The sequence below is a fragment of the Emys orbicularis genome, chromosome 6, assembly GCF_028017835.1.
Source record: "Emys orbicularis isolate rEmyOrb1 chromosome 6, rEmyOrb1.hap1, whole genome shotgun sequence".
Lineage (NCBI taxonomy): Eukaryota > Metazoa > Chordata > Testudines > Emydidae > Emys > Emys orbicularis.
In genome coordinates this window covers 70,755,592-70,774,527 of record NC_088688.1, presented here as the reverse complement: position 1 = coordinate 70,774,527, position 18,936 = coordinate 70,755,592, and the positions used below count along the sequence as shown (strand labels likewise).

Below are 18,936 nucleotides of genomic sequence, written 5' to 3'. Positions count from 1 at the left end.
TCCTGGGCCATTTGGGCTTTGCAGAATCCGAGTGCGGGCAGCTGCCGGGGGCAGGTGGAGCCGCGCCCGCCCGGTGTGTGAGGCGCTCTCTGGCCCTGGGGAGTTCGCATGGGGGGACTAAGGGAGCGCTAAGGACAGAGCCGCTGCGCGAAGGGCGCCCCGAAGCCCCAGCCGCTCTTCCTAGCGGCAGCTTGCACGTGCGGCGCACAGGACGCGGGGGAGCAGCAGCAGTAGGGTGGCGGCGCTGGCGCTCTCTCCCCTCTGCTCAGTAGGAGGAGGGACAGGAAGGCGAGAGCCGGCTGGGTCGGGCGGAGAAGCGAAGCGGGGTACTTCTGCACATGGCCCCGCGACATGAGCTGCCCGCCAGCGGCTCTCCTTTCCGCCTAGGTAACTCGCCCCCCTTTCTCTGCCCCCCCCCCCGTAAGGCAGGGGAGGGGGTGGGTCTGGGGCTCTCCCCTACCTTGCTGTGCTCTCGTTCTGCACAAAAGAGCAGCCTCAGAAATGGGGTGGGAGTGGGAATGTGGCAAATGATTAACCCGGAGACACGGTGAGAACAGGTACGGAGAACAGTGGGTGCTAATACGGCCCATGTGCACAGAGGTTTAAAGAACAGAGAGGAGACTGACACCCTGTGCTGTACCTTGGCAGGTGGGACCTAGGCAGGGACTGCGCGCTCCTGGCCCATTGCAATGTGATTTTTCTTTCCCCCAGGGCAGCGGAAGGAGCTTCCAACCCCCCCGGCCTTGCTGAAGACTTTTGCAGGATGCCCAGGGAGGAATTGTTCCTTAGTGTTTAGTTCACCATCTTTATAGCAACTGGATACTCAGCTTGCCAACATCCAAGAAGTACCCGCACGCCTGCATCTCCTGGGATCATTCTGTGGCATTGGGACTGCTGAGCTGAATACATTTCTTGTTCATTAGCGGTGGCGTTAATTAAACGCGCTGCTTCTCCCGCTTCTGGAGCTTGGGGTCGCCTTTATCTATCGTTCCCATTTCCCCCAGACATCAAAGCAGTGATGGGTTGTTTCTGTGCTGTCCCCGAGGAATTTTATTGTGAGGTTTTGCTTCTGGATGAATCCAAGTTGACCCTAACCACCCAACAGCAGGGGATAAAGGTAAGCACAGGCTGTGTTGTTTTCATTAGGGTTACCCAGGCACTTGTCAATAATGTTTGAAATGCTTTGTCTAAAGCCCAGCAGTAGGGGGGTAAATTCTGCTTGGGAATGTGCTGTTCCAGAGTGGTTATCAATGCTCACTGCTAATTACTGTGAAACGGAGGGGTTATGTACTTTAATTAACATTTGGATAACTGAAAAGAAGTTTGAATAGTGAATACTTTTTAAAAAGCCCCAAAAGGTGAAAATCATTCCATAACTTTAATTCTCAGTTACTCCATTGACAGAAATTCACCACAAAAGCATGTGTTAACGATGTGGGGCCTTCTAAAAGATTTGCTAGAGTTAATTTCTTAAGGCTAAATGGGTTATTTTATAGCATACACTTGTTTGAACAGATTCCAGCTGTTCTGAAGGACTCATGACATTGTGTATTAGATATTTATTACATAAAAAAACCAAGAGCTCAAAGTCCATTGCTTAAGAGTTAGAAAATACCAGAATTAAGGCTGCCTTTGCAACTTTAATTTGTCCCCTTGTGCATGTGCCCTATGATAAAATGTTTAACTATGACCATATACTATTTTTTCCACAGTACAGAATAGTTGGTGCTCTGGGAATTAATGAGGGTTGTGTGGTGAATGAGTCTGTAGTCTGTAAGATCCCTGCCTCAGTTGTTGCAGAAGCTGAAAGGTGTGTGCTATTTTTGGGGGCTAGGGCAGATGCCCATTCCCTGCCAGATGCCCATCCCCTCCACCAAGCAGGAGGAGCCATTGGACTCAGGCTGCCAAGTGAGTACTGGGGACAATACATGAAAAAACAGACATGGAAGTGAAGGTTAAAAGTTAAAAACTAGGAATTCAGAGTGAGAGCTGAAAGGTGTGCGCCTGTTGTGGTTGTTGGGAGATGGTGAGCCTAAACCCTCCCAAAGCTAAATGCCCCGCCCTGCCGTTAAACCCAGGCTACAAGCAAATTCCAGGGACAAGAAATGAAAAAATCAAGGATGAGATGGAGGTAAGAAGTTAAAAATCAGGGAACTGGAGAGGGACACCAAGCAGAGAACCCCTGACAGAGCCCATGACTCCTCTAAGCCTGACTAAGGAGTCAATGGACACCACCCAGAGCAACTTTACTTGGAGGCATGAGTTAACAAAGGAATGGAAATAGGCTTCACAGTCTCAGAGCACCCCTCAGCCTCTGATGCAGCTTCATCCTCCTGGAGTGATGGATGGCCATGTAGGACAGTGCCAGGAGGAGGTTGACGAGGAGGTCCTGTGACTTTGTGGGGCAACTGATGGGATGTGTGTAAATGAGGAGGTGCAGGGAAAAGTACCGCCAGAACCTCAGTGAGAAGTTCTGGAGGAGCCAGAAGAAGGCTGATGCACTCTACATGGATGTACAGCAGGGTCTCCCTCTCACCCCAGAAAGGACAGGTCTCAGGGGAGTTTGTGAACTGCACCAGGTACACGCCTGTGCTCACGGCTCCATTGGTGAGCCACCAACTGGTATTCGTGGGCCATGAGATCAGAATGGAGTACAGCCTGGCCCAGTGGGGTTTGTTGCTCTCCTCAGGTGGCAGCAGGTCCCACTACTTTGGGTCAGGGTTGGACACAAGGGCAAGGAAGTGTATTGGGCAACCTTAAGCAAAGGCAGCACTACCAGCTCCACCTATAATTACATAGAGATGTATTACCAAGATTTTCAAAACTGGGTGCCTGAAATTAGGCTAATAAATCCATATTTAGTTGAATACCAAGCAATTTCCAGTGAATTTGACTTCAGTGTTCAAATATGGATTTAGAAATCTAAATTTAGGCATGCAGTTTTGAAAATTTTGATATAGTTTATTATAATATATGTTAAATTACATATATGGTTGCTCGTAAACACAGATACTCGGAGATATAAAAGGAGTATCCTACAGAGAGATGGCATAGAACACAGGACTGGAAGGGACCTGTTGGATCATCAAGTCCAGTCCCCTGCTACTACAGGCAACCCCATCATATAATCCCATTCATAAAATTATCAAGATCCACCCTAAAACTAATTAGGTTGTTTTCCCCCCATTACTCCTATAGGAACGCTGTTCCAGAATCACAGAAATGTAGGATTGGAAGGGACCTTGATAGGTCATCTAGTCCAGTCCCCTGCACTGAGTGGAACTAAGTATTATCTAGACCAGTGATTCTCAAATTGTGGGTTGGGACCCCAAAGTAGGTCGCGACCACTTTTGAATGGGGTTGCCAGGGCTGGCTTAGACTTGTTGGGGCCCAGGGCTGAAGTCAAAGCCTGAGGGCTTCATCCCTGTGTGGCAGGGCTCAGGTTGCAGGCCCCCTACCTGGGGCTGAAGCTCTTGAGCTTCAGCTTTGTCCCCCCCTGCCCAGAGCTGTGGGGCTTGGGTTTTGGACCTCCTACCGGGGCAGTGGGGCTCGGGTGGGCTCAGGCTTTGGTCCCCACTCCTGCGGTCGTGAAGTAATGTCTGTTGTCAGAAGGGGTTGTGGTGCAATGAAATTTGAGAACCCCTGATCTAGACCAGTGGTTTTCAACCTTTTTTTCATTTGTGGATGCCTAAAAAATTTTAAGGTATGAACTCCTTTGGAAATCCTAGACAGAGTCTATGGACCCCCCGTTGAAAACCATTGATTTAGACCATTGCTGATAGTGGCTTGTCTAATCTTTTCTTAAAAACCTTCAATGACAGAGATTCCATAACCTCCCTAGGTAATTTGTGCCAGTTCTTAACTACCCTTTTAGGTAGGAAGTTTTTCCTAATGTCTAAACAAAATCTCTCTTGCTGCAATTTAAGCCCATTACTACTTGTCCTGTTCTCAGTGGTTAAGGAGAACAATTTATCACCCTCTTCTTTATAACAACCTTTTATGTACTCGAAGACTATTATCAGGTCCCCCCCCAGTCTTCTTTTCTCCAGACTAAACAAACCCAATTTTTAAATCTTTCCTTGTATTTTCTAGCCCATTAATCATTTTTGTTGCTCTACTCTGGACTTTCTCCAGTTTGTCCACATCTTTTCCTAAGTGTGGTGCCCAGAACTTGACACGGTATTCCAGCTGAGGCCTTATCAGTGCTGAGTAAAGTGGAAGAATTACTTCTGGGATCTTGCTTAGAACACTCCTACTAATACCTGATTCCTCTGATGTAGAACCCTTCTAATTTCCAGCCTAAATTTATTCATGACCAGTTAACACTTGTTTGTTCTTTTGCCAACATTGTCCTTTAGTTTAAATAGCATTTTTCTCTTCCTGGTATTTTATACCCTCCCTCCCATCAAGATATTTATAGAGAGCAATCATATCTCCCCTCAGCCTTCATTTTGCTATGCCAAACAAGCAAAGCTTTTTAGTCTCCTCTCATAAGATAGTCTGTCCTCAGCCAATTTCTGTTTCAGCCGTTAGCACACTCCTACTTTTTGTTTCGTGGTTATTAGTGCAAATATTAAATCTTGGTGCCCAATCTGAGCCTAGAGGAACTCTATGAATAACCTCCCTCACTTCCTATGAGTAATTTCATAGACCCTCCCAATCCTGAAAGGGCACTGGTATGTGTGGGTCCTTATGCCTACATAGTTCCTGTTGAAGTCAGGACTCCACATGAAAATAAGGGCCCACATGCAAATCTTTTTCAGGGTTGGAGCCATATGGAGTTCAGTGAAAGGAATGGTCTGTTTTAACTTATTCTAACCATAGATTTCCATTTACAATAAGTTTTGTAATTATTTCTCTGTAACACAGGTCTTTGTTGATAATACGTTATTTGACATTTTAACCTTGAAATAAGCAGGTTTACTAATATTTTATCAGCTGAAAGTTCGAACTGACTCATTAACTTTACTTCTATATCATTAAAGTATTTTTCATGTTAGTGACTTTATTTGTATGTATACATTTAGAGATCCAGGGATTAGTTTGGTTTACTTTGTTTTATGATAATATTTCTGTTTTGGCATAAGGTACAGGTTATAAGCCTTTCTATTTATCTTTTTGCTCTGTATCAAAGCTTCTGTTGGAGCTTCACATCATGGATCTACCCTCTCCTCTGCGCTCATACTTTTAATTAGGTCTAATGATGTGTGGGTGTGGGGGGAATGTCTCAAGTACTGTTTAACAAACCTTGAACTGCCCAAGAAGAAGGGAAAACTCTTAAGTGTTGATAAAAATAGTTAATTTTTATAAATAATAGTTAATCCTAGACAATTTGGTGGTGTCTCCAATGAATCTGAACTGGGTATTTGATTTAGTATTTATGTATATTTTTGAAAATACCTCAAAGGATAAATGTAAGCTTTTCAAGACATTTCCACACCTGAGGAACTGTCCCAGATTGAAGTATGAATAGAGGTCAGATATGAAATTGGAGAACTACTAAGTGTGGTATGTAACCCACAGCTTAAGTCAGCCTCTGTATCAGATGACTGGAGGATAGCTAATGTAACACCAATTTTTAAAAAGGCTCCAGAAATAATCTTGGCAATTACAGACCAGTAAGCCTAACTTCAGTACTAGACAAATTGATAATTCTGTTCTTTACTGTAGTTTCTATCAGATATATAAAGGGAAGTCATGCCTCACAGATCTATTAGAATTCTTTGCAGGTGTCAACAAGCATGTGGACAAGGGTGATCCAGCTGATGTAGTGTACTTGGACTTTCAGAAAGCCTTTGACAAGGCTTATGCAGAGTAAGCAGTCATGGGATAAAAGGAAAGGTCCAACTATATGTACAAAATGCTGGGGTCTAAATTAGCTATTACCAGTCAAGAAAGAGATCTTGGAGTTATTGTGGACAGTTCTCTGAAAACATCTACTCAATGTGCAGTAGCTGTCAAAAAAGCTAACAGAATGTTAGGAACCATGAGGAAAGGGATAGATAAGACAGAAAATATCATAATGCTATTATATCTATCCATGGTGTGCCCACACCTTGAATAGTGCGTGCAGTTCTGTTCACCCCATCTCAAAAAAGATATATTAGAATTGGAAAAGGTATAGAAAAGGGTAAAAAAAATGAGTAAGGGCATGGAACAAATTCCATATGAGGAGAGATTATAGAGATTGGGATTGTTCATCTTAGAAAAAAAGAGATGACTAAGGTGGCTATGATAGAGGTCTATAAAATCATGAGTGGTGTGGAGAAGAAGTGAATAAGGAAGTGTTATTACATAACACAAGAACTAGAGGTTACCCAATGAAATTAATAGGCACCAGGTTTAAAACAAACATAAGGAAGTTCTTCTTCACACAAAGCAGAGTCAATGTTTGGAACTTGTTACCAGGGGATGTTGTGAAGGCCAAAAGGATAACTGTGTTCAAAAAGGAATTACTTAGATAAGTTCATGAAGGATAGCTCAATCAACAGCTCTTAGCTAAGATGGCCAGAGACACATTCCCATGCTCTGGATGTCCCTAAACCTTTGACTAACAGAAGCTAGGACTGGACGACAGGGGATGGATCACTTGATAATTGCCCTGTTTTGTTCCTTCCCTCTGAAGCATCTGGCACTGGCAACTGTCGAAAGACAGGATACTGAGCTAGATGGACCATTGATCTGACCCAGTATGGTCATTCTTATGTTCTTACCTATTGCTTCAAGCAATACCATTATTTCTGTAAAGGCTGCAGGTTTATTGTGTATGACAAGGACTATCAGCAATACAGAATAATGATCATGACAACTGAGGGGTGTATTAATAAATGTTATTTCACTACAGGAATGGATTTGTGATTGTACTACAGACTAACAAAATGAGTAGAGGTTCACAAGATTACAGCTCTGAGTCCCAATTTAATAATATTTAGCGCTTTCCACGTTTAGACCTCAAAGTGTTTAACAAAGAAAGGAAAGTATCGTTATCCCCATTTTACAGGTGGGGAAACCGAGTCACAGAAAGGTGAAGTGGCTTGGCCAAGATCGCACAGCAGGTCAATGGCAGAGTCAGGAACAGAACCCCGACTCTCCAACTTCTACTCCCATGCCCCTATCCAGTGGACCACACTCAATTTGGAAGCGTTGTAATGTTATATTTCTTGTAGTCACCAAAACTTATTTTGTTTCTGATAGCTCATCATTCTTCTCTTGCATCTTCATTTAAAAAAAAAAAAGTTCAGTCATGTGAAAATGAAAAGGTTGGCTGTCTAGCTTTAAGGACCACTATTTCATGTACAAGCAGGCAAAATAACCAGGAGAAGGCATGGAATGGAACCAGCCTTATACATGTTGTTCACATTTTGATTTTGTTGTCGTACGTTGTGCCTAGAGATGCAGTTCAGAGAATAAATATAGTGAGATCATAAAGCAATGTATTCTTAATCCAATACAAGTTATTTAAAGGGCAAGCTTTGTGAATATGGCACATATATCTATGTATATAGCGCCATTTGTATATTAAACTGGTAAGATAGAGGTAGGATCTCTACTGTCACATAAAAGAACTCCTTCTTCCTTCTTAGAATTAAACAGATGAATTGAGAAACGGGTGGTTGAAAGCCTTGTACTATAAATGAGTTAGAAATTGGTTGTTTATCGAAAGGAAATAACCGGTTTCCCAATACTGTTATTTTGACTAGTTTCCACAGTTGTAAACGGTAATTTAAGCAGGTTTTATGGTAGAGATAGTTTATTTCAAACAGGCTTAGCCCATTTGTTAGTGTCACAAAACATGTCATCAATGTTTTGATCATTTACGGAGATGTTGCCAAACATTACATATTAATATATGATTCTTCTGTTAAGAATTAGTCATTTTCCCTGTGCACAGCTTTACTTATTGCAAATCTGGTTTTGCCATGGTTTAGGAATCAGAGGCTATGGTTATGTAGCTCATTATAAAATGCTGATTTAGAGTTTACTTGGTGGTACAGATCAATCATTAGATTTCAGAAAGAACTGGTAGCTTGTAATACAAGATATCAAGAATCTCAGAAATTCTTCTATATTTATTTTTCTTGGAAATGGAATGGAAGTTCTGCAGAAGAAAACAGGTTTATTTGTTCAGAATAATATCAAACTATTCTGAAACAGCCCTGTCCTGTTTTGTATTTCTGTCTTCCTTGTAATAAGGATTACTATTTTAGGAAAACATTAGCTACTTCTCTAAAGCACAGAAATCTCAGTGTTATAATAAATAACAGGTTTAAGTCTGAGGCTAACAAGAAATACACTTTTAAAATATTCGCTGTGTGTGAAATTCATCCCTATGTACTAGGCCAGCCCAAGACCAGTGTTCCACTTAAGCCCTATTTCAGTGGTTCTCAAACTGTGGGTCGGGACCCTAAAGTGGGTCGCAAGTCCTTTTTAATGGGGTTGCCAGGGCTGGTGTAAGACTTGCTGGGGCCCGGAACCAAAGCTGAAGCCTGAGCCCTGCCACTCGGAGCCAAAGCTGAAGCCTGAGGGCTTCAGCTCTGGGTGGCAGGCCTCAAGTTTGATGCTTCCTGCAAGGGGCTGAAGCCCTTTGTCCCCCCCCAGAGGGCGGGGCTTGGGTTTTGGCTTTGGCCCCCCCACAGGGCGGCAGGGCTCAGATTTTGGTTTCCCTTCCCACGGTCATGTATAAATTTTGTTGTCAGAAGGGGGTTGCGGTCCAGTGAAGTTTGAGAACCCCTGCCCTATTTAATTAACATTCACAGGATAAAAGGCCAACACCAGAGCTGCAGTTATGAAAGTTGTGTACAGGACAGTTATTCTAATTCTTGCTTGATAGTTGTATATCCTGAGTGTGCACACATTAGACAACAGCTCTGTAATCAGATATAACCATCAAACCACTGATACTCTGGCCTGTGTACCACTGAAACCTTATGTGGGACTTGTGGTGGGCTTATGTGGGACTTGTGGTGTCTGGACCTTGTGTAGTCCTCTATACAGGAGTGAATTTCACCCCATGTTTACAAATTACATTATTGGCCAAATCCTGTTTAATTTAAACAGAACTCCCTATGAAGGCACTTGTCTATTTTGTAAATTAAAACATGAACAAATCTGTTGCATATTTTCCTGTACCATAATAATCTCCCACTGAGAAGCAAATAAAATGAGGTCCAAATTTTTAAAATACCTCTCAGAATCTTTAAAAATCAGACCACTTATTTAGGTGCTTAGCTTTAGCCAACCAAATTCAAAGATTTTAATGAAGATATTTTCCAGGTCTCCAAAAATTATGCATTTGCTGAAAGCAACGACACTTTGGAAAGTTTTGACTATATGATTTAAATTAATATCCAGCAATCGTCAGTTAGCTGGGACACGAACTCTTGTAATTATTTCTGGGGTTATTTTCAGTCAGTTTGTAGAGATTAACATTATTTTTCTAACTAAACTTGAATTTTAGGCAATTCAGATATCACAGATTTGACACTTTCAAAATACTACACCTTGTTGGTTAAATTTTTTGTTGGCATAAATTAGCATAGCTCCATTGACTTCACTGGACTGTTTACAAAAGGTCTATTTCCTTGAGGCAAATACATAATGGATGTGTATGGAAGTTGGGTATAAAACTGCGTACAAAGCCATCATTTGTTGTAATAAGCCTGATAAAGAAACTTGGGTTAAAAACTCAAATGAGCGTTAGTATATTGTGTTTGTTAGTATTCTCTCTCTCTCTCGTACATAGTGTTAGTATGGTATATGGAAATGGAAAGCAGGGACTCCGTTGTTGATACTGATTTTTGCTATATGGTATATTTCTCAACTCTAAAAAATCCAAAGTATTATTTTTGTGATAAGAAATTCACTTAGTTATGGAAGTATGCTTTTAAAAAATCCTGCAAATTCTGTTAACACTAAACTACAAAGATTTTCCACCTGTGATAATTCTGGAAAGTGTAATTTCTGTCTCTGAGCTACAGAATTGTAATTTATTGTCATTGCTCTACATGGAAATTAGTCTGGTTTTTGTTTCCCTTATCCTATCTGGTATAGTATTAAAAGGCCTGTTCTGGATAGAGAAATCCTTTAGAAATTCAGAATATTATTATTTTGTAAAGAATGATTAACAAAAAAGTAAACCCAAGTTAAAGGGACCTCAACTTGAAATTTATTTTTGATCTAGTTAACAACAACAACAACAACAACAACAACAAAAACTAGCTTAAAAGTACTGCACCTGTCTCTAAGTTGTTCTTGGAATCTTTGTGATTTTACGTTCCTTCCCCCCATCCCAAAACAACAGACAAATACAAAGTATCAGTTGCCTATTGCTGTGTGAAAGATCCACACAAACAATAGGGGAAAATGACCATACACAAAATATTGTCAAATATGCAATGTAAATAAATTGGAAAAATAGATTTTTTTCTTTAATCTCAATTAAATCGTACTTCTAAGGGTTATTTATAACAATAGTAGAGAAAACATTTAAAGGCAGAAGTTTAAATTGATCTATTTTAATACAACATGGTAAGAAAAATTTCTATTTCATTGGGAAGTTTTACAACATTGATTTAAAATAATACTGAGAAATCAGAGTTCATAGAATACAAGTAGTTGGATATGTAATCAGCCCTTTCCACATTTTTGTCATCCAGTTAGGAAGGAGTAAAAGGAACAAAGGACTTCACAAACCTTGCCATAAATTAACCACTCTTCAAAATTACTGTCACATATTTGAAATAGATTACTAATTTCTTCAGTGTCTTTACAGATGAGACCAGCAATTTTGAATCCTCCAAGGAATAACCATGTAATGAATGAATACTGAGACACTTTCTTTTTCCCTAGGTGCACTTAACTAAATTAATGAAACCAGTCTGACAGCAAGACAAAAACCCATTAACTTTTAAATGACGTTACCTCTTAATCAACCTGAGGTTTGAGTAAGAACATTGTCAGATGTTTGGTGGTTTTAATGAGCAGTGATTTCCTAGTACAGTCAGGAAAAATATAAACAGAGATAGTAGTTTTATTAAGTCTTTTTATCTTTTGGATTTCTATAGTTTTGAGATTTAAAAAGTCACATATATTTGACTGAGTAAAAACAAAATTTAAATACATTTAAAATACCAAGATGTGACATCTAATCATAAACCTTATTTTGTTTAGCCTATTAAAAATTGCTAACTCTAATAAAACTACTAACTGGTGAATTAACAGAAATTATGAAATGCAGTCACGTGAAGTTGGAGGAAAATCTTCAGCTCTTAAAGGGACCATATCATTCAGGAAATACCTGAGAGAGAGAATTTAATGAAAATGATGAAAACTACAACTGACATCACTTTGTGAAATTTCTATTGCCAGGACAATATTATACTTGTGTCAGAAATAAAAACTAGGCAGTAATCACTAACAGCTGCTAGAAAGATGAGAAGCTACCAATAATTTTACTTTCCTGGTCCCATTCTCAAATATTTTATTTGAATCCATTTTTCCCCTTAAGGGTGTTTTCTTCATTCTCTCCCTCTCCCCCCCCCCCCTTTTTTTAATGGTAAGGCATATGTATTAGCTACATTCAACAACAACATCTTCCAAAGTGAGTAATTATGCACCAACATCTGGGCAGGGTTTGGCAGACTGTGTTTATCAGTGAATGTTTCAAATATTTGCAAATGATTTCCCCTTTTGGACCAGATACAAAGGCTTAATACTGATAGCATATTTTGTACTTCATCCAGTATACAATTCACTTAATAGTTTAAGGCAAGGCGACAGCCTAAATATAGTCTGCTTGTACTTATGTTTCTGCTGCTGCCTTCACATCATCTCTTGTTGGTGCTGCTGAACCCTCTGGGCATTGGGGTCCAAAAAGGTTGAGAAACACAGGTCTAAAGTGTGCCTTTTGATCTCAGGGACTGGCGCCTGTCCATGGACCGGTCGTTGAGAAACACTGCTCTAGATCATTCCACATTGTCGCATAGAAGTGGATAACCTATAGTAGTATCCAAAAGACAGAGCTACTAATTCAGAAGGTTACTAAATGCTATTGGTTTTTATTGCAGTATTGTTGAAGGAGAGTCTACATACTTTTCTGACGTGTGGAACATACTCCTGTACCTGGTCGTGAGGGTGATATTACTCCACTTTTCAAAACAAATTTTGATTTTTGGCAGAATGTTGGATAAAACTTGGTCACTCATCTTTAAAAAAAAAAAAAAAAATTCTGTTGACTGTAAACCAGGCATTTTTTTAACTTCTGCTCCAGCTATACTTAAGTTTACTGTGCTCAAATGGCGCTTTTGGAGGCAGAATACTTCCTTCCTGTTTGTAAGACAGGAAGGGCCAGTACAGCACAGCTTGGCATGGACAGAGACCAATGGTAGCAGTGGTCACAATAGCAAGTGGATTTAAAATCAGTAATCAAAAAGGAGAAAAGGAAAAGAGAAATGGTAGAATTGGAGGTGTGGGGGCAAAACGAGCTGAATACAGAAGACAGAATAGAGAGGAAAAGATGGGCTATGGTGACAGGGCAGAATAGAAAATTCCTCTTGTTAAATGTGAACATTGATAGTTCTCTTTTAGGAATGGCAACTAAAATCTCAATGAAAGCGGTTTTTTTTTTTTAATTAGTAATACATATTGTCATGGAAAAGAAGTGACAAAATTTGACAAGCCTGTCTGTTTTTTTGAAGAGAAGTCTGTTTATGTTTAATGCATAACTGAGGAGTCATCCCTTAGCAAAGATTAGCCTTGTAATGCAACCAAGTTAAATGTTGTTCAGTGAAATCTTGGGTTAACTGCATCATTAATAAATGCTCCCAGATTTCAAAAAAAAAATTTATGGCTTACTTTTTAAAATTTGGATTGTTTGGAATGACGACTCCTATTATCTTTTCCTTCCTTCTTCTGATCCTTGTGAAATCGTAGTCTTTATCTCTTACTGTGTACTGAAGAATGTGTATGTGTGTGCGTGCACATATGGCAAGTAATCCATCCTATGAGATGTCGATAATGAGTATATATGTTTAATAACAGGGCCATCCATATTGAGAGAAATTTTAAAACACTTGTTTAGCTAAATAATATTCCAAGATCATAACATGTTGAGTTTGATAGTGTTGTTTAGTGTAATACAGAGAAAAGGCAGACAGAGGGTTTTTTTGGCTGATGGTGTTTACCTTCTCTTCTCAAGAAGGTGATGAATGACTCTTTGTTTATAAGCCAGAAACAAGAAAGTAATCTGTCTTCCTGTTTATGAAGTTTCAGATGGGTGGGTAAAATCAGCAGGAGGCTTGTGGCTGGGTTGTACATTCGATAATGAATGCCCCAGTACTCTATCCTCAGTGTATTCCTGGAAAATAAGAACTAAAAGGTCTCAAGGAGGAATTCTTTTGCTGCATGAATCTCTTAGCAATGGCAAAGGAGGGTCTTTTATATCTTTGCATGCAATACAGGCGTTTGGAGGTCAGAAATCTGTAGCATCTGTGAGTAACTTGTAATAAACTTCAGTGCGACTACTAATGTGCTTAAACATGTCTTATGTGCTTCACTGGATTGGGGCCAGCATGCTTAGCATCTGGCAGGATTAAGTGAAAAGGGAGTCTGTCAAATTAAAAATCCATTGAGCTAGGTTCTGATCTCGCTTATTCCAATTTACGTTACTGTAACTGTTGATTTCAGTGCAGTTACTGCTCATTCATATTGGTCTAAATATGTATGTGTACTCTGCATTGTAAACCTGGGTCCGTGGGACCCATGCTTGTGGGCTTTCTTGAGCATCCACACAGCATGATAAACCTGGGTTTACAATTGCTGGACCTAGGTGTTTCAACCATGGTAACGTGTCCCTACTGCACTATGCAGGTCTTGGGACTTGGGTCTGCAGCTTGAGCTGCATCCACATTGCAAAATGACAGGGCTCGGACCCAAGTCTCACTGGGACTTGGTCTCAGACCCACCCCTTCAGATGGGTCCTAGGACTTGGGTCAGGAAGCACTCAGGACCCAAGTCAGACAGATTTGTGTGTGAAGGGTAGGGGATGTGGGCTCAAACCTGTGACTGAGACCAGGTTTACAATGCAATGTAGACATACCCAGTGAGATCAGAATCAGGTTCATATATTGTAAACAAAATCATTTCCCTGTCCGTGATAATATCACCTTGTTACAGACTAGTAGAACTGAAAGAATATTAAAGATCCCATTTATTTTTTGCTATTGATGCTGTTTACTTTTCGAATTGCTCTCATTTTAGACAAGGAAAATTATCCGTTTCATACTGGGTTAGTCAGTTTAATTCACAATCTCAGTGCTGCAGTGTGAAGCATTTCAACAGAAGTTGTTTTTAATGAACTTTGTATTTCCTATTGTTTTTTTCACAGAAAATACAATTTCTACAAAATCAAATTTACTGACTTTATTTATTTCCATTGGGAAAACTGAAACAAAATATTTTGTTTTGGGTTGGGTTAACCTTAACTTAAACATTTTGGTTTGTCGTAATGAATCGCAGTATTGTGTTTTGCATCAGTTTGATATAGGCTAATGTCATGAGCACTGACATCAATAGGCGATGCAAGGTGCTCAGCACTTTTGAAAATCAGGTCACTTGTTTAGGACCTTAAACGTGGATTTAGGAGCCTCACATTAGGCACCCATTTTTGAAAATCTTATTCATAAGATAGATCTTAGAACAGGTATAGATTTCTTAGTTTGTAAACTCTTCAGTATACTTACCTATTTGTACAATATCTAGCATGTTTTGGATGCTACTCTAATAATAATAGTAATAATAATGATTAAAAATAATGAAGCTCTGGAATGGTGGTCATGCTCAAACATGTCATGGTGGGTGCTACTGTCCCTTCCATTTCTGCAACCAAAGGGATTAAAATATCAGTAAATCTAGGCAGGAGGAGGCATGGAAGGAGGGGTATGCTGCATCCATCATGTCATTTCTAACACCATTGTCCCACCCACCGAAGCCCCTCCACCGGGGTTGGGGGAGTTTGGGCTCCTATGGAAGAAAGGGCAGACCAGAATCAATGAGTTGGAGTACATGAGTTCTCTCCAATAATGTCCCTTCTCCCCAACCCAAGAGGACTTTGGGGTAGTGTAATGCTAAAAAGGTCAGCATAAAACTTAACCACTTCTTCTTCTATGGTGTGGGTCTTGGGGCAGCAGTTGGCAAAAAACCAAAAGGGACTGGGCAGGGGGATTCAGGTTACCATACGTCCTGGTTTTCCAGGACATTACCTCTTTTTTGAGCCTTTGTCCTCTCTCCTGGTGGATTTTTCAAATAACAGGAAATGTCCTGGATTTTTGTAGAGCAGATGCTGTAACTCAGAAAGAGGCCTGATTGGTCTGCTTTCTGATTGGTCCCTCCCCTGCATCCACAGCTGATTAGTCTATTCCCCTGCAGCTGCAACTGCTGGATCCCACCCACCCAGGCCCTGACACTCAGCCCTGGGGGAGGGGGTCCTGCAGGAAGGTTCCTGCAAGGGCTGTTGCTGTGCCCTGCCACTGACAGGGAGTGACACTGCCCCCCACCTCCAGTGAGTACCCCCACTGCAGGTACCCCTGCCCGCCCCCCCAACTGTACCCCCCCTCAAGCTCTCCTCCCCCACAATTACCCCTCCCAGCAGTGTCCACTTTTTGGGAACCTGATATATGGTAACCCTAACAAGACCCAATGCAAAGGCACAGTTAGCTATGTTCTTATGCAGGTGTTCCCAGGAGTTGAACACCCTACCTCTTGGGTGTATTCAAGAAAGAGACATTTCCCTCTTCCCATCTAAAAAGAAGAGTGAAGAGGCACTCAGAGTGTCTAGTCCCTTAGCTACTGGTTTATATTACTGTGTTAAGATTTTGCCCAGCGAGTAATGGTCAAGCAAGAACAAGATAGCGGGAGAGCTGTTGGAGAACTTTTCTAATGTAGTAAGTGTGAACTGGCTAATAAGATGACTCAATAAACTAAATGCCTCAAAATGTAAGTCTGTTTTATAAGTAGATTTGAATGTGTTATAGTTGAACAGACCTAACTGGGGAGTTTCTGAAAATATAAGTATCCCTTTATCTAAAATCTCTGTCCAGCAAACTATTGAAGAACTTGTGATGAGATTACCTTTGAAGAAATGGATGGAGCCTTTTGCACTGTGAAATGTGGAAAAAGCAGTTGAATGTGACAGTGTCATGGCAACAGAGATATTGACATATGGGGGAAACTTGATCAAAGAGCAAATACGTGAAATCAGGCCCACAATAGACTTGAAGATCAATCCTAGTGAGTAACAAATCTGCTTATTCCTGTTTTAAAGTCAAACGGGCTCATATGTACTTTGAGGTTAAACAAAATCCCTGAGTTCTGTTTGAACACATTTACAATCTTGAAAGTCTCTCCTCTCATCCATCTCTTGCGGCTTCTTAGAAATTTTGTGTTTGAGGAGAGAGATTTAGTTACATTATAAAGTAGTTTTACAATTCTGAATGATTTTAGACAGCAGTCAGTGTTTTCCCCTTACATGACATACTCCCTCATAAATTTTTTCCTCCGTGTATTATTATGATTTATATTTACTAGTAGAATTAGAGGTTCTAACAGAGATCGTGGCCCATTATGCTAGAGCCTATACCAACACAGTAGAAGTCAGTCCATACCTTGTATAATCTACACTCTAAATAAACAAGAGAAAGTTTGAGAGACAGGAAATATGATTATCCTCATTTTGTAGATCGGGAACTGAGGGACAGTGAGGTTAAATGCCTTTGCTAAAGGTCACACAGGAAGTGAGTGTCAGAGCGAGGAATTGGACCCAGATTTTCTGAGTGCCATTCCAATACCTTAATCAGAAGACCATTCTTACTGTCTTTCAGCCTCCCCACCCACTTCTGAAGATCCCCTCCTATACATTTCCTGACTTTCTGCTGGGCCCCAGCCTTGCTGAACTCAGATATGTTCTGGAATATGTAATACTGAACAGAATGGCCCCAGGCATAGGTAATTTCAACGGCTGAGCGTAATGATAGGAATCAGGAGTGGGTGTTGTGGGTCGGGAGGGAGGAAGCCAAGGCCTGTTGGAGTGTCACAAGGTGTGAGAGAGAGAGAGAGAGAGTGTGTGTGCGCGTGTGTGTGCATGGTAGGAGGCTCAAAATGTTTCAGATAACCCTCTGACCTTTTGACTATATAGCCAAAGGTATCTCCAATCCACTGGAGGTTAAACCATCGTTTTATCGTATGACCCCAGATACAAGTATTTTGTGAATCAGAACTCATTGACCTTTTGGTAGTATTTTAATTCATCTTCCTCAACAGACTGAGTCAGCAGGTGAAAAGTTGTTCAAGTCTCCTCTTGCTTCTTTGGTCTCTCCTCTCATCTCTCCTTTCATCCTGTCCTGTTTGGAAAGGGGTGTGCTCAGTCTGTATTGATGCATGCTCTCCACAGGTCTTTGCCTGATCCATTTTCTGTTGTTGACCCTGTACTAAGAGCATTTCTCTTCAGCACTCCTTGTCTCTATGGTAACATGAGAGAGGAAGTACAGTAGATAGATGTGCTGGAAAGGAAAGGTCTTGTTGGGCTGAATTCTCATGGGTCTCATAAGCACATAATGCAGGGTAGACACTGGCCAGTGCTTGCATGGGAGAGCACGAAGGGAAAATCTAGGGGTTGCCTGGTATGGTGTTGGTGGTTCAGTAGCTGGCACTTTCTTCCCTTTAGGTCAGTACTAAATCACAGTTCCAGAATGTTGGTAGGGGCATTGGATGTAATGTAAAACTGAGCACCCAACCAGTTGTAGTTATTAAAGGTTCATGGTATTTCATAAGAGCAGGAACTTTAACCCCAGTGTCCTAGTTAGACAGAAAGTAATTACAGGTTAGAAATTTATCTACAGTGTCAGTCACCTATAATCTTTATTTTTGTTCTGCACTGTTACCTGGCATTGTGTACTGTTTAATAGCTGCCATGTTCCACCCAGAGGCTGGGTGAAGTAATTCTTATATATGTCATTGATGTCTTTGGGAAATTTACTATTGGTTGCAACCAATAGGTTTTGGATGCAAAAGATCACAAATTCCTTTCTTTAAATTTTGCTCTCTGAGTTGAAGGCTACAGTAACCATAGCTTGTATACAATCAATTTCAAGCTGTCTCCTACCCTTCTACTAGTTTAACCGGTAGTCAGTCTACTCACTGACCTCCTTTTAGAGCTTCCTCTCCTAAAAGCATAGAAGACAACATCTCAGTCTGGCTCACTTTTGTGATTTTTATTGTGTGTCACAAAATTTTTGGTGTTTTTTTTAAAGCCTCAGCTGCAGGAATCATGTGATTATGTGATAACCTTAGCTTTCATTTTAAAAAAAGTAAACTTGTAGCCCTTAGGTAGTGGAGAAAAGCTTGTAAATGTGAATCCCAAAGATTCAAACACTACAAGGCTAATACATTTATTATTTTTTAAAAAAATCTTGTGATTTGGGGGCCTGTCTCATGATTTTTGACTACTTGGAGCTGAAAGTACTGCATCTTGGAGATATATAATGGTGGTTCTTGATATCACCTCTGCAATATTTTAAGGCTACAGAGTCTGAGCTTTACCACATTGTATGCTGTATTTAGAGCATACAATGATGAATAATAGCATTATGTGTAGATGTACAGACTGAAAAAAGAGAAGGGAGAGCTGACGGGCAAGGAAGAAGAAAAAGATAACCCTCTAAGTTATCAACATTTCAAACTAGTAACCTGCTGATTTGCTTCGGAAGTGGTAGCACCACCTATAGTTAAGATTGCCTGATGTTTCGCATTATAGGACACCATTTTTAGTTGGTTATAACTTTGCGAAACACCAAAATCATGACACTTGTATTAAAATTGTGAGAACTGACAACACTGCGATTGGGAAGTCTTGTTATAGGTAGAACAAGAGCCTTGGGTAGAGGT

At 40.6% G+C, this 18,936-nt stretch overlaps 1 protein-coding gene across 1 annotated transcript in view; it reads left to right on the top strand.

The window, feature by feature from the left end:
- The first annotated feature begins 1,018 nt into the window (after nucleotides 1-1,018).
- Nucleotides 1,019-18,936, top strand: part of EPB41L4A (erythrocyte membrane protein band 4.1 like 4A) — a 207,267-nt gene continuing 189,349 nt past the window's right edge. The window contains exon 1 of the mRNA XM_065406716.1: nucleotides 1,019-1,117. Within this exon, the coding sequence (XP_065262788.1) occupies nucleotides 1,019-1,117 (99 nt within the window). The remainder of the gene's footprint in view (nucleotides 1,118-18,936) is intronic.